The sequence below is a fragment of the Plectropomus leopardus genome, chromosome 3 (assembly GCF_008729295.1).
Source record: "Plectropomus leopardus isolate mb chromosome 3, YSFRI_Pleo_2.0, whole genome shotgun sequence".
Taxonomy (NCBI): Eukaryota; Metazoa; Chordata; class Actinopteri; order Perciformes; family Serranidae; genus Plectropomus; species Plectropomus leopardus.
Genome location: NC_056465.1, coordinates 33523943 through 33539158, shown reverse-complemented (window position 1 = coordinate 33539158; position 15216 = coordinate 33523943). Strand labels below are relative to the sequence as shown.

The 15216-nt window shown below is 35.8% G+C and overlaps 2 protein-coding genes across 2 annotated transcripts; both read left to right on the top strand.

Annotated features, from left to right (window-relative positions):
* Positions 1 to 575: 575 nt before the first annotated feature.
* tmem45a (transmembrane protein 45a) lies at positions 576 to 10378 on the top strand. Its single transcript, XM_042516914.1, has 6 exons — positions 576 to 727; positions 5638 to 5840; positions 6468 to 6680; positions 8144 to 8328; positions 8410 to 8552; positions 9749 to 10378. Exons 2-6 carry the CDS (start codon positions 5645 to 5647, stop codon positions 9843 to 9845), a joined length of 834 nt encoding a protein of 277 aa, XP_042372848.1. The 5' UTR covers positions 576 to 727; positions 5638 to 5644; the 3' UTR covers positions 9846 to 10378.
* A 1929-nt stretch (positions 10379 to 12307) lies between these two features.
* On the top strand, positions 12308 to 15162 carry LOC121941288 (vesicle transport protein SFT2B-like). The gene is made up of 8 exons (XM_042484048.1): positions 12308 to 12489; positions 12568 to 12657; positions 12925 to 13010; positions 13920 to 14001; positions 14463 to 14498; positions 14607 to 14665; positions 14745 to 14774; positions 14871 to 15162. The coding sequence occupies exons 1-8, from the start codon at positions 12424 to 12426 to the stop codon at positions 14908 to 14910; spliced, it is 489 nt and encodes a 162-aa protein (XP_042339982.1). The 5' UTR covers positions 12308 to 12423; the 3' UTR covers positions 14911 to 15162.
* The last annotated feature ends 54 nt before the right edge of the window (positions 15163 to 15216 follow it).

Below are 15216 nucleotides of genomic sequence, written 5' to 3'. Positions count from 1 at the left end.
CTTCAGTCTGTTTCTGTACTTATTTTTCTTTTATATAATTATTTTTCCTTATTTATTTATTTTTATCTATTAACGCATTTATTTATTTCCGTTTTATTTATTTATTTTTTTTATTTATTTATTGACACTAAAGGCTTTTTTTAAAAAAAAAAAAAAAAAAAAAAAAAAATTCCTTACACAACAATCACTGCCTCTCGATTTTGAGTGAATAAGACAACTACAGTGGAGGCCGTGAACCTCCAGCCGGAACATCAGGAAGTCTTCCAGCCTACGTGCGGAGGTCTTGTCCCGGACCGGCTCGGCCTGCCCTGTCTGGGTGGAAAGTAGCGGTTTCCTCCGAGCAGGGAGGGACCGAGCCGAGCACGAGCGGGCGGAGTGAAAGTGCACACGTGGACAGAGGACACCTGGGAGTGACGTGGATTCCAGCCAATGACAGCACGGCCTGATGACGCAAGCTCGCCTCTGTGATCCAATAGGATAGTTCATTTAAGGGGTTAAAAAAAAAAACTAAATTGTTTGGAGTCGGAAAAATTGGGAGAAAAAGGGTTGTGAAACGTTTCGAGGCTGCAGGGACTCAGACCGAGAGCAGACAGCTGATGTTTACTTCGAGTCCTGCAGGAACTGAGGAGATTTTTATCTTCTTTGGACAGTTTGTGAGAAATGAAGATGCTTTGATTTTTTTTCTGACTGAAGCTGTTTATTCATCTCCAGAGACAAACATACTTGGGTAAGACCCCCTTTTTTCTCTCTGCTGTAAAGATCTTCTCGGTTTCTGCATCCTGTTCATTAACTCATGAAGTTATACCTATATAAGATACTCTGTAGTTTCAAAGAAACATTTTGCTTTTACTCTACAAAAATACCATAAAAGTTTGTTTTTTTACTACAAGAAACTCTTATATTAGACTCATTAAACCACCAAACTCATCATTATGCTGATCTTTACACCCCATAATCTCAGATGTTGCCTCGTGTATCACATGGTGAGACTTTAATGATTTACTTTCTATGTTTCTATTTGCTTAGTAAGCTCTTATTCTCTTTCATAAAGTTTACAGCCTCAGTCTGCTCTTCCACAGCAAAAACCACAGCAAGCACTTTGTGTCAGTGTGCTTAAATGTTGATTTTTAAAGCTTAGTCACTGATAGAGACTTTTCTTTTTTCCATTTTTCCTTAGTTAGAAACTACACCTTCAGAAAAACATCTCCATGATGTCATCAACAAATTAAAAATACCCATGATTTATCTCAACCTGCATATTGTTTGTATAACTGTAAAAATGAGAAAGGTATGATTATAGATTTAAGACCCATCACTCAGTGGATAGGTAGCTTAATTATACTATTTTAAATAAAATAAAGTACAATTGTTATGACTAGAGCTATGCATTGGCAAGATAGAAACTTTAATATACAAAAATATAATAATCTGGCAGTACAATGTATATTGTATATACAGTGCAAGGAAATGCAAGTTTATTTTTATAGCACCATTCAGACACAGAAGTAAAAGTGCTTTACAGTAGCATAGAAATACATTACATTTAATACATTAAAATTGCATTTTAAAGATGATAAATATGTTTTCTTTTTTTGTATATAAATAAGAATACATTTTATATTACAGTACTGTTGGCAAGATGATGTATGTGATTTTTAAAATTCTAATATAAGAAAAATGTTAAAATATAAAGAACTCACCACTAAACATGTGAACAAAAGTATTTGTCACACTCCCTTGCAGGATTCTTTAGGTAAACAAATTAAGAAACTTTACAAAATGTAAACAATTATTTAGAATCAGTACAGTACTGCTCAGTGTACTGATATTTTCTCACACTCCAGTTATGACTAAGTGTAATCAGGAGTAGAGGGAAAAACGTCCAGCACTATAGAAATAGACGGTCGGCCAATATTGTTTTTTCAAGGCTGAAACCAATTATTCGTACTTAATGAAAGCGATAACCAATATTTGCAGGTGATATGCATTTACAATAAAAATATAAATATTTCTGATGAAATTTAGAATTTGTTATATAGCAAACTCCAACACAAAATTTAGTTTAAATGCAATTAGCAAATGTTTAATTCCTATAAAATTCAGTGAAAATTCATAGAGAAAAATTTTGGATGAAAATATCTCCCTCAGGTTTTACAAAGTAAAAGTCCATTACAATTCAGAATCAGATAAAAAAAAAAAAAAAAAATAAAATAAAAATAATTATCTGGATAAAAATAATGTACTTTCTCGACATTATTTTCCATTATTTCCATTCCATTTCATTATTTTAATTTTGTAACATAAACTGGAAAGGCCCAACTAAAGCACTTCAAAACTGTACTCAAGCGCAGTACTTGAGTAAATGTACTCTCCAGTGATAATGTAATGTGTATTTATTCACAGAAACCCTCGACTGAAGTAGTCTGAACTCAAAGCTGCACAGATGTCGTTGTTGATTACGAGTAAATCAGCTTAACACTGAAGACTCTTCCAGCAGCGCTCCAGTGACATGAGAGAGTGATTGCCATGGCGACCGAAGTGTTTTCCTCCGTCTGGAGAGGTCGCACAGGCAAAAAAGAGGCCATCAGACACAGATGAGCTCAGTTTAACATCTCAAACAATTGTTTGTATTCAGTGTCCGCCTTCAAAAGCTCCCCTTTGTTGCCGGGCAGAATATTGTCTGTCATCTCCATCACAAAAGAGCCGAATAAGTGCACCTTATTCTCATCCTCTGCTCACTATTGAAATCACTGCTGCTTTGCTCTCAGAGTTTACAAACCATTATATGTTGCTAAGAGGTCAAACAGGTTGAAAAAGTGTCTTTATGCTCCTAATTTCATATTTACAGTGAAGCCACACAATGGATAAAAGAGTGCACAACACATGACCGACTTTGAAATCTGTTTGTTTTTTTATCATTTTCTCTTTTGTTGTGCGTTCGTTTGTTCCCCGGAGAGAGTAAATGTGCAGCGGCCTTGTCTGACAGCAGCACACATCACTCAGTGCAGGTTTAATTGTGAAAATGATGGCTAATGATTACCAGAGACAGCATGCAATCACTGTGCCACTGTATGACCCAAACAGAAAAACTGCAACCAGAATCACATCTTTAAAGGTACAGGGCTGACACTGTTAAAGGAGCAGTTCACCCCAAAATCAAAAATACACATTTTTCACCTCTCACCTGTTAGTTTGCCAGCCATACAGCTCCATTGTGAACCCAGAAATGAACAAAAAAATACATTATAAATGCATAATATGGGTCCCCAACATCAGGAAACTGCCAGATGCTAACATGCATATGTTGGTCAATTTGCATAATATACCCAACTTGCATACATTTGCATAATAGCATATACTGACATAATTTCAGCTGCTGCTTTGCCCATTTGGACATTATTTGCATGGTTTGGGTTTTTTTTGAGGGTGCTGATTCCATTTATAATTTCAAAATTTAGCATTTATGTTTTAAACCAGAAGTCTGCATATTTTAACTGCATTTGGGCTGATTTTGAATTAATATTTATCTAATTTAGACATTTTAGAGGACATTGAATTTGCTGGATTACACAGGTAATTTACGCTGTATATTTAATGTATTTGAAATAATTGAAATAACTTCACATTAGTTATAAATAGTACTTTATTTATAAACACATGGATAGAACAATGCTCGAGGTTAACATTAAATTCGCAGATCATCACACTGAGTTGATATACACAGTTGGTAAATGTTAGTAAGAACGGCAGGTAGCATGGCAAATAAAGTATAATAAAGTCATGTTTAACAGGTGGTACACACAAGTCCTAAAAACAGTTTCGTTTTGTTTTTTAAAACAAAATTATATCCAAATATATCAGAACAGAGGATTATATGTACACTAGTTACATGCGCTATAAGAACTGATAAGAGATGGATTCATCATCCTCAAAATAACCCAAAATCAACCAGATAGTTTCCAAATTGGCCAAGCAGTGGCTGAAATACTGTCACTATATGTGATTCTGCACATTTATACAAACTAGGTCAATTTTGCAAAATGCCCAACAGATGCAAGTTTGAATCCGACAGCTTCCTAATGTTTGGGACCCAAACTATGCATTTATAACATGAAACTTTGGGGAACTCAACATTTCTGTGTTGACTTTGCTGTGTTGACTTTGCTATGTAGTGCTATTTATCAAGAAGGTTAGTAACCAGGTCATGATTTCTGGAAAGAGACATGTCTGTCTGTACGTATTTTTTGGGTGCTTTGGGCACCACAAGCTGAGTACCATCTAGTTTCATTGTAATAGAGAGAAAGCAAACACCTCTGTCTCCAGGACTCGGCAGCTCACACCAAAACAATCTAGAGCGGTAAAGAGCACTACAGATAAGAAAAATATGTATTTTTGATTTTGGGATTGAACTGCCCCTTTAATGGGTTTTTTTTCCCTTTCTAGACACACTTCTCCTGAGGTCAGATGAAGGGCTGTCACCACACACACACACACACACACACACACACACACACACACACACACACACACACACACACACACACACACACACACACACACACACACACACACACACACACACAGTAATTATGACTGATTATGCTGTTTAACTAAATTGCAGGCACTCCTCCACTTTTCTGTTCCCATTTATTATTTCTACACCAGCCAGGCTAAATATACTGTCTAAGAACACTGTATATGTACTTTATGAAACTGTATAAGAAACTGTATTCGAGGTGAAATTATCTTTTGTTTTTCCTACATTTGCAATCTGCATTTAAAAGAAACCAGCATATTTTTCTTGCTGGTGTAATATGAAGGCAATATTGAGAATAAAACCCTGCTTTGTACTCAGCAGATCAAGAAGAAATTAAATTTGTAGACCATTAACTCCTTGAAAACCTGAGTGTGCTGTTTTGATTTTTTTCAAAAACATACTGAGAAGCTAACTACTTAACAAGACATGGCCAAAAATGAGCAAAAAAACAGTAACAAGTACAAGAAAATTTTTTGAAATAAGTATTTAAAAAAAGGGGAAAAAAAGTAAAAAAAAAAAAAAAAAAAAAAGATAATGACCTGAAAAAAGTGATAAAAAATTATAATAATTCTGTGACATAATTTTAAATATGTAATCAAGATAGTAAATAAATGAAACATATATTTTCCCTTTTTGTTTGTTTTTTTTTTCGTTTTTTTGGAAAATTACCTGAAAATAAATTATATATTTAAAAAATATATATTATAAATTATAGATTTATATATTTTATTTCATGTTTTATTATATTCGTATTATAATTCTAAATATTAAGTTGTTATAATTATAAATATATATTTTTTTCTGGACATCTTTCCCTATTTTTGGGGTTGTATTGAAGGAATCCCCCACTCTTTTATCAATTTTTTTTAGGGGTAAAATTTCTTTCTTCTTGGGACATTTCTTTCCAAGTTTTCCATTGCCTTTTTTATCTATGTTTTCAAAAGAAATAAAAACAAATTTGCTCGTTTTCAAAGGGTCATACGGCTCATTAAAGGCAAGGTTTCAAAGAAAACAAAAATCATGGTTTCCTGCCATCATTACTTTATAATGCTGCTATTTCTATATTTATTTTAATACATTTTTCTCCTCCTGTGATTCAGGTGAGTAATGGGAAGCTTTAAGGGCCACGCGCTCCCTGGAAGCTTCTTCCTGGTAGCTGGAATCTGGTGGGCAGGAAAGCACTCGCTCTGGCACGCCAGCCGCAGGAACAAGAACATCGGTTCCACTCGGCTGGCCAGCAGAGCGTCACAGCGCCGTCTGGAGATCATCGAAAGCTCTGTCATACTCTTCTTCTCTTTCGTCGGTGAGCAGATCTCTGTTTTCACTGACAAAACACAAAAACAGATGCTGTGAACTTGTGAAAAACAGTGGCTTTTAAATGAGCCTGTTAACCCTTTAAAACCTGGGCAGATTTGCTTGATATCTTTCAAAAACATGGGAAGAAGGTCATGAGGAGTAATCATCCAAAAGAAATGGCAAGAAATTAGTAAAAAATGGATAAATAAATTAAAAAAATTAGCTAAATAACTGCTTAAAAAATTATACATATATACATACATTATACATAAATATGATCATCATAAATATATAGTTTTCATGACTGTTTCACAAGCTAAAAAAATCTAAATCTACTGTTTTTTTTATTTTTTTTTTACAATTTGCAGGACATTTTCCAAGTTGCTCATTGCCTTTTCCCACATGTTTTTGACGGAAATTGCACAAATTAGGAGCTCAAAGGTGTAGATATTTGTGGAGGACATCTGAAAGCAGCACAAGTAAAGTGATGTATGCTCCAGGTTTCAAGGGGTAAATGCATCTGTAAAATTTGGCTATAAAAAAAAGTATTGTATCTGCACAGTATAGTAGTGTTGCAGTATTGACTCTCTGATGACGGAGATCTGAGTGTTTGCTCCGTTGTGCGCCCCCTCAGGGATGCTGGCAGAGCAGTTTGCAGCAGGCGGGCCGAGACTCCAGCTGTACGACTCTGCAGACAAACACTGGGAACAACTGATGAACTGGCAGCACGCCACCATGTATCTGTTCTTTGGCCTGGCTGCGACCGTGTCTCTGATCATCCACACCACCGAGGCCGCGCCGCTGGCTCTGGACAGGATAATGCTGGCCATCGCTTTCTTTAATGAAGGTAAGAAAAGGACAGTTAATACATTTCCTTTTAGAGCGCTTTTTAAAGAAACTCCCAAAAAACTTAACAGAGGTAAAAAAAAAAAAAAAAGATAATAAAATGGAATACATTAAAATACATAATTTGAATTTGTCTTCACTTCAGTGTTATTTATTTAGATCAGTGTTTTCCAAATTTTTTTCCAAATTCATGCATGAACTGGATATTATCAAGGACTACTGACCTCTCCTGACACACTTTTTCATGTTTCATAATCTGGATTTTATGTTGTTTAATGTGTGTAAAAAAAAAATACAGTTTTTACAAAATTAAATACAAATTAAATTTTAACCGTAAATGTTTAGGTAAGTTGGGTCAAATTTTTTATTTGTACTACAGGAGTTGCAGAAGCCAGGCGTTCATTACTTTGAGTTAACTCTTTCAGCCGTTTATCCATTGGTTTCAGTTTGCCAAATTAAACTCTTTATTCATTCATTTTAAATACTTGATTACTAAATGTTTTATTGCACTCTGATATCATCGCACACTGTCCCTTCATAAATAAATAAAATAAAAATTTGCAACACATTGTGTTTAGGACTCATTAAATAGATTATTGGTAAATCACTGATTTATAATAGATAAACTGTGTATTCTACTATACATCAGCAGTTTTTTATGCTATAGAAGCCCATTTTTTCAAATGTGATGAAAAAAAATGATCCTGCAAGTCATTATAACAAGAAACCTTCCTAAAATGATGACTTATTATTTTAAAACAATGAAAAGCTTTTTCAAAATAATGAATGTGTATGGTAAAAAATAATTACGTAGTATCTCAAAATAATAAGAAAGTTCTTCAAAAAGATTTATCAATCTCAAAATAATGTGATTTTTTTAAAGTGATGACTTAGTATCTCAAAATGTTGTGTTAAAATATGTTGAAAAAAAGGGAAATGATACAAAGACATTATTTTGAGATACTAACTCAGTAATATGAGATGTGAAATCTCACATTTCTCATTGTTTTGGGAAAGTTTCTTATTTTACAATATTAACTTATTATTTTGATTAACTAACTCATTATTTCAGGAAAGTTTTGAATTATAATGACTTACAGGATTTTTAATTTTTTTTTTATCATACTTGCGTAAATTGTCTTCCATACAGTTCTGCCAAAGTAAATCTGAATTACTTAGGTTTATCATTCTTAATGAGATATTTAGTCAGCACTTTGAAAGAAGTTTCTCATTATTTTGAGATACCGAGTCATTACTTTGAGAACTTTCTCATTATAATGGCTTAGACGGACATTTTTTTTGTCACACTGGTGGAAATGTTCCTTCATGTTGGTCAAAGGAGACGAGCAGATGAAAAGACCTGCAGTCAAGATGCCATTTGACAGCTCGAAAATCAAACAAATGTCAGCATGAAACTTAAAGGCAATGTCTCTCCACCTCTATCTCTGTCTCTTGTTTCTGCAGGATTTCTTTTCTTCTACCACCTCCACGGCAGGAGCATGCTAGACGTCCATGTGCACCAGCTCCTTCTCTACGCCGTCTTTGGCCAGGCTCTGGTCGCCTTCCTGGAGGTTTTCCACCGAGGAAACATCATTCTGGAGCTGCTGCGCTGCACGCTCACTCTGCTGCAGGGAAGCTGGTTCTGGCAGGTAAATCTGAGCACGTGCTGCACGTATGAGTGGAAGTTTATGGCAAAAGGTAGTAACTCCTCATGCTCTCTTTGGATCCAGATCGGTTTTGTGCTGTATCCTCCTCACGGCCCTGAGTGGGACCTAAAGGATCACAACAACATGATGTTCGTCACCATGTGTTACTCGTGGCATCTCGCCTTCGCCATGCTCATCGTGAGCGCCATCTATTGCATCGTCGGATGGTAAGAACCAAACCAACAAGACGAGGTTAAAAGCTAATATATGGCTGAACTGGTTCCTCTTTACCATCATTGAGTGAACTGATTACTCATTGAGGCATATTTCATATAATATAAAATTCACAACAATAACAGAAGAGGACAACTGAGTAAATGTACATTAAACCCAACTGCCAAACTGCAGGACATTTGAGTGAGTGAGTGAGTGAGTGTGTTAGATTAGCGATTCTGATGAATTTTGAGCAGATAATTTCACTCACTCACTCGCTCACTCGCTCACTCACTCACCCACTCTCTCACTCGCTAGCTCGCTCGCTCACTCGCTTACCCACTCACTCACTCACTCACTCACTCACTCTCACCCACTCTCTCACTCGCTAGCTCGCTCACTCACTCGCTCACTCACCCACTCGCTCACCCGCTCACCTGCTCACTCACTTGCTCACTCACTCACCCACTCTCTCTCTCACCCACTCACTCACTCACTCACTCACTCACTCACTCACTCAGTCACTCACTCTCTCTCTCTCACTCTCTCACTCACCCACCACTCACTCACACTCACTCACCACTCGCTCACTCTCTCACCCGCTCATCCTCACCTCGCTCGCTCACTCACTCACTCACCCACTCTCTCACTCACTCACTCACTCACTCTCTCTCACTCTCTCACTCACCCACTCACTCACTCACTCACTCACTCACTCACTCACCCACTCTCTCTCTCTCACTCGCTCCTCACTCACCCACTCACTCAGTCACTCACTCTCACTCACTCACTCACTCTCTCACTCACTCACTCACTCACCCACTCACTCACTCACTCACTCACTCACTAACTCACTCTCACTCACTCACTCACTCACTCACTCACTCACTCACTCACTCACACTCACTCACTCACTCACTCCTCACTCACTCACTCTCTCACTCTCTCTCTCACTCACTCTCTCACTCACTCCACTCACTCACTAACTCACTCACTAACTCACTCGCTCACTCTCTCACTCACTCACTCACTAACTCACTCACTCACTCACTCACTCACTCATTTATAGGGCTGTCCTTAAATGCTGCAGTCCAGTCTGGATCTGCTGCTTTTGTCCTGGAATATTTATCCACACTGGGAATAACAATTTGAGTGCGTCTCTTAGAACAGTTCATGTTATGTTTGACTGTTTTTCGTGTTTTCTCTGCAGCGTGGTTCGTTCCAGACTGAGGAAGACTCCTCCGATGGAAATGGGACTTCTGAAGCCCAGAGACCGCGATCCAGAGTCAGAGGACGAGATTTTATGAAGAGGACTGCTTGTGACTCGTGTTTATCACAATTAAATCAGGGATATGATGTTTGCAGTTCAAGCAGCAGTACGACTCGAAGCAAAGCGTGCAGACGGAAGAGGGACACGGACGTTGTTTTCTGGATGCTTTACTTTAGAAATATATCTCTACCTCTGCCTTATACAGTCAGCTGTAAACCCCTTTAGCCTTACTCTCATCGTTCAGTGCTATTTATTTTACTGTGGCCTAACACACCTTTCTTATACTTTTCATTATTCATTTGCACATGCAGTACAAGTGAACTCATAACAGTCAGCTTTTTATGGATTGCACGCTTTTCACTCGACTTGACAAACTTCTCGTCAGACATTTTGGTGTTGTGGCACCATCATGAGGTGAAAACAATCATCATCACCACTTTATTTTATAATACTGGAAAGCATGTCTTTAGGTATTTTACATGCATTTTTGTTTCATAATATTGAGTCACACATGGGAGCCTAACCCAAATGCCAAAAAAATAATAATTTTATTAAAATTGTTAAAATGTTTTGATTTTGCTATTTGATTTGATTACTGAAAATGTCATAGTTGCTATAATTGTTCATGCATGTTTTGTTTTTTGGGTTTTTTTTAGTATTAATACAATGTAGCATTTAGTCATTAAATCAGAACTCAGTTCATTGCCATGTAGGTTTTAACATACAAGGAAATTTACTTTGGAATTTTGGTGTTTCACAAAGAGAAAAATAATTTAACAATAAAAGCAAGAATTGCAAAAATCACACATAAATATATAAATTGACAATGAAAAAAATTCTATAGTTTTTTAAAAATAGGCAAAATACATCTGAAAAAACTGGTCCAGTTTTTAGTAGTGGTAGTTTTGTGCAGAACTGTGTGGGGTAATAATAATAATAATAGATTTTATTTATAAAGTGCTTTTAAAGGAACTCAAAGACAACATGCAGAGATGTGCAAAGAATGTGCAAAACTCACAGGATGAAGTATAAAACTAATAAAGTGTGCAATGTACAGAGATAATCTTTAGGAAATATCTGCAGGCAACTATATATATATATATATATATATATATATATATATATATATATATATATATAAGTCATATTTTTTCTATTTTTTTTTTTCTATCTATATTTATATTCTTAAGAGTTGGAGTACTTTACCTTGTTTTTATTTCCTCTTAATATGTTTTAGGTAATACTAGGTTACTAGGTAATAAATCCTTTTCAGATCCTGATTATGGTTCTAGTCAGAGTTTTTAGTAACACCTTTCTATTTAAAAAGTTATAAGAGAAATATAAGAATAAGAATTCACAGAATTAATGCCTCTGTGACACTAAGGTTTATATGACCAAAATCTGACACTACACGTGTTAACTCATATTCCTAATTACATAAGTAAAATCGCACTTTACCACATTTAAACCAGCTTGTGCACCACAGAGTCATCCCAGCAGGAGGTAGTAATGGTATCATATGTGCCACAAATTGCTCCTGTTAATTTTGTCACCACAGCACAACACAACATGAAGTATCTACTGGCAACAGGCTTCAACAAAGATCGTCTGTGCTGAAGAAGACCAGTCACTCTGTTCTTTAAATTGTGCACCATGCATTGTGTCTGACAACCGTGGCTTTGATACTGAAGTTTATTTTCCAGATATCCTGGTATACACAAACAGTTTGGGGCAATTGCATATACTGAGGCCTTCGAGTAACTGAAAACTATATTGATTATTGATTCATTAACAAATGAGGTAGCTTATAGAATAATGTAAAACTGTAAAAGATGTCAAAAAGAACATGATAATGATGATGCTATTATTGTCAGATCAAGATGGAGTTTTTCTTGCATGACAGCATCTCCCTTTGCAACATTAAAGACCCTTGAATACCAATATCAATATTTAGTTTAGTATAGTAAGATTTACTGGTACAGTCAAAGACGCTTAGTTTATTATCACACAAGACAGAAAAATAGCAAATCCTCACTTGTAAAAGAAATAGGAATGTGTCCTCTTGTTGCATATAAATAACTTAAATTATAAATCCATAAACAAAACAGCTGTTGATTATTTTTGATGATCCACTAACTAGTTTAACTATGTCATGAGCCTAAAAGCAACAATATGCTACTTTGCTTGATTTGGAATTTTGTCTGTATAGTCAACAGCCATCAACAAGTACGGGCTATCACAAATATTAGAAAATAGATGTTAAATAGGCTAATCATCTAAAATAAATTGGAATATTAGAAAGTAAATAGTGTCTATAGTGTCCTTATTTGTTTATGATATTTCATAACTTTTTCATTGGGCTCATTTTGGTCAATCTTTCGCTGTTGTGCTGTGATATAGATTAATGTGGTGCAAAAAAAGATCAGAGTGAGACCTCTCTGCTGCCTCACCTGTGCAGGTAGGATACCTGACGGCTCCTCATCTCGGCAGCAGCCACGTGACGTTGTTGTCCATCCACACAGATTTGAGGAAACCGGCAATTTTTCTCTGTCGCTCCGGGAAACAACCAGATTTCTTCATTAATCCAGTCAAGTTTTTGGAGATTTTTTTAAACTATGGATAAATTAAAATCGGTTTTAAGCGGTGAGGAGGCGCGCAGAGACGACCGGACCATTTTAGAGGTAAAAATAAAGTCAGCCTACACCACTTTAAATCGACCTCAGCTGAGGTTTTAATTCATAAATCTTGATTTATCGCAGACTGTGAATGAAGCGTCGACTCTGGGCTGGGGGACACGTGTGAAGGGATTCGTCGCCTGTTTCGTGGTGGGGGGCGTGTGCACACTTTTGGTAAGCATGCTTAATAATTTTAATAATAACCTCATTTTGTCATCTGGAGATCCACATAACAAGGAAGAGAGAGGGAGAGGAGATGTGATCATACTGGTTCTTCTGGATCTGAGGAATGTTGCAGCTGTGATGCTCATTCATTAAGGCAGTAACTCTGAAGCAGTGCTGCCTTAAACTGCAGCTCAGAGAGGAAATTTAAGGTTAATGTGTGACCCACGAGGTCAGAAATAATGCTACAGATAAACTGTGTTCATGTGTGTCTTGCAGGGAGTGTGTTGTCTCTTCCTCCCCAGGATCGGCCTCACACTCTTCATTGTTTTTTACACTTTTGGAAACATTTGTACTCTGTGCAGGTCAGTGTCCACAACACAAGAACTAATCAGATTACTCATGTCTTGCTTGCTATTGTATAAGTTTGGTATGCATAAATATATGTATTAATGCATTGTGTCTGATGGGTGATCAGACTGTGTGAGTCACTCTTTTTTGTTGTCTTTGCTGTTTTCCCTTTATTGTTTTTTTCCTTTGTAAAATGTACTCTTCTTTGAATTATTTAGCTATTTTCTATTAATTCTATTAATAATTAAATTCGATATTTTAATCACTATGATCGTTTTTCTATTTTATTTCTTTTTTTTCACTTTTTTATTGTTTTATTTAAAAATTTTTAGCACTTATTTAATGTCTAATTAAATTAACGTAACTTTTAATCATTAACTTTTTCTTTAATTTTTTTTGCAATGATTTGTTTTTATTTACAGTTGCTCAAATTATAGTACGATTGCAGTTCCAGAAATATATCACATTTCCACTTGTGCATTTAAAAATAATTATTTTAAAAACGAAAAGTCTAAAAATACCAATCAAAAATCAAAGCCACGAGGCAAAGACAAAACAAAACAATACAAAAAAAGACAAATAACAACTTTAGGGACATTTAGAGGTACTAACGTATGTGTATAAAATCACAAATGGATTGTAAATGATCAAAGTTAAGAAGGAAAAGCAAGAAGTTATATCACATCATATTTCTGTGAAATATAATAAATTGGATCTGCCTATGCTTTGTGGAGATTAATAGTCTGTGTGTCTGATCCAATAACTGAACTACTATTTCACTGAAGATTTCAAAGACAAAAACTGTAGCAGAAAAAAAAATCACATTGAAGCAGCTGATGATGAAATATTAATTGTTTTACTTTAAGGAGGAATTTGCATAAATTGTGTTTATATTGTTTTTATCCTGTGATCTTGTCCAACAGCACCATGTTTCTGTTGGGGCCGCTGAAGCAGTTGAAAAGGATGTGTGATAAAACGAGAGCGCTGGCCACGACGATTATGATTGTGAGTGCACAAATGTTCATGTGTTTCACACGTTTGTATGAAGGTGTGATAGAGGTTACAGTTTCTTATATCATAAATATCTTGAAATGTGTGTCATGCATATATCCAAGTTTTTTCAAGATGAATTATTATTAGATTATATATATATTTTTAAAAAGTCACCTGATTCCACCTCTTGTGAATTTCACCTTTAAAACATTTTTTTTTATCACTCTTCTTTCAAATGGGGCTTGTTTTTGGGACAATGACAGAGAAAGAAATACAATTATATCACATACTGGAATTTTATTGTAAGACAATAGTCATGAGGCATAAAATAAGAGAATCGTCAAGCATTAAAGAAGGTCAAATGTGACCAAAGCTGTTAAATAAAAGTTGAAATTATTATTCTATCATTATGGAGGATGAAGGCACAAAAAAATCCATATTGTGAGTTAAATTTGTGCTGTTTCTTCCTGTAGACCTGCCTGGTGTTGACTCTCTGCGCAGCCTTCTGGGTCAGTACAAAAACAGTTATCATCACCTCTGATTACTTAAAAACATTATACAGTATTGATTAAGTCTGATATCACCTGATCAGTGATTATACATATCTTTTCTTGCAGTGGAAGAACTTTGGACTTGCTTTGTTATTTTGCATCCTGCAAGTCCTGGCGTTTGCCTGGTGAGTCACAGTGTCTGATCGTGGATTTCTGTCTGTAATGAGTTGTAATTTGTGACATCAAATGTGTTTTGTTTTTTAGGTACAGTCTGTCGTACATCCCGTTTGTCAGGTTTGTCTTTTATATATTTGTTCAAACCAGCTGCAGACATTTAAATGTCATTCATATCCCGTCTGAATGTCTGATTTTATGTGTTTTACTTTCCAGGGAGGCGATACTGAAGCTGGTGTCGGTGTTCATGAAGTGAGTCGTGTCTCTGATCGGACGGCTCCGGCTGCATGAAGTGTTTTTAGAAAGACGACGGTCTCTTACTGAAGTTACTGATCGGCCTCCTCGTGGTTCTGCTTCAGAGTCCTTAGCCTGCATTAACTGAGCTGATAGATTTTTTTTTTGTATGTATAAATTACTTTTTGACTACAATTTTATCAAGTATGAGCCTGGGTGGGTTTGCAATATGTGTAAATATTTGTAATAAATATTAATGATTTTTTAAAATGAACACAGGACAGCCTCATTATTTCCATCACTGAGAGGAGCACCAATTTGTGCTTTC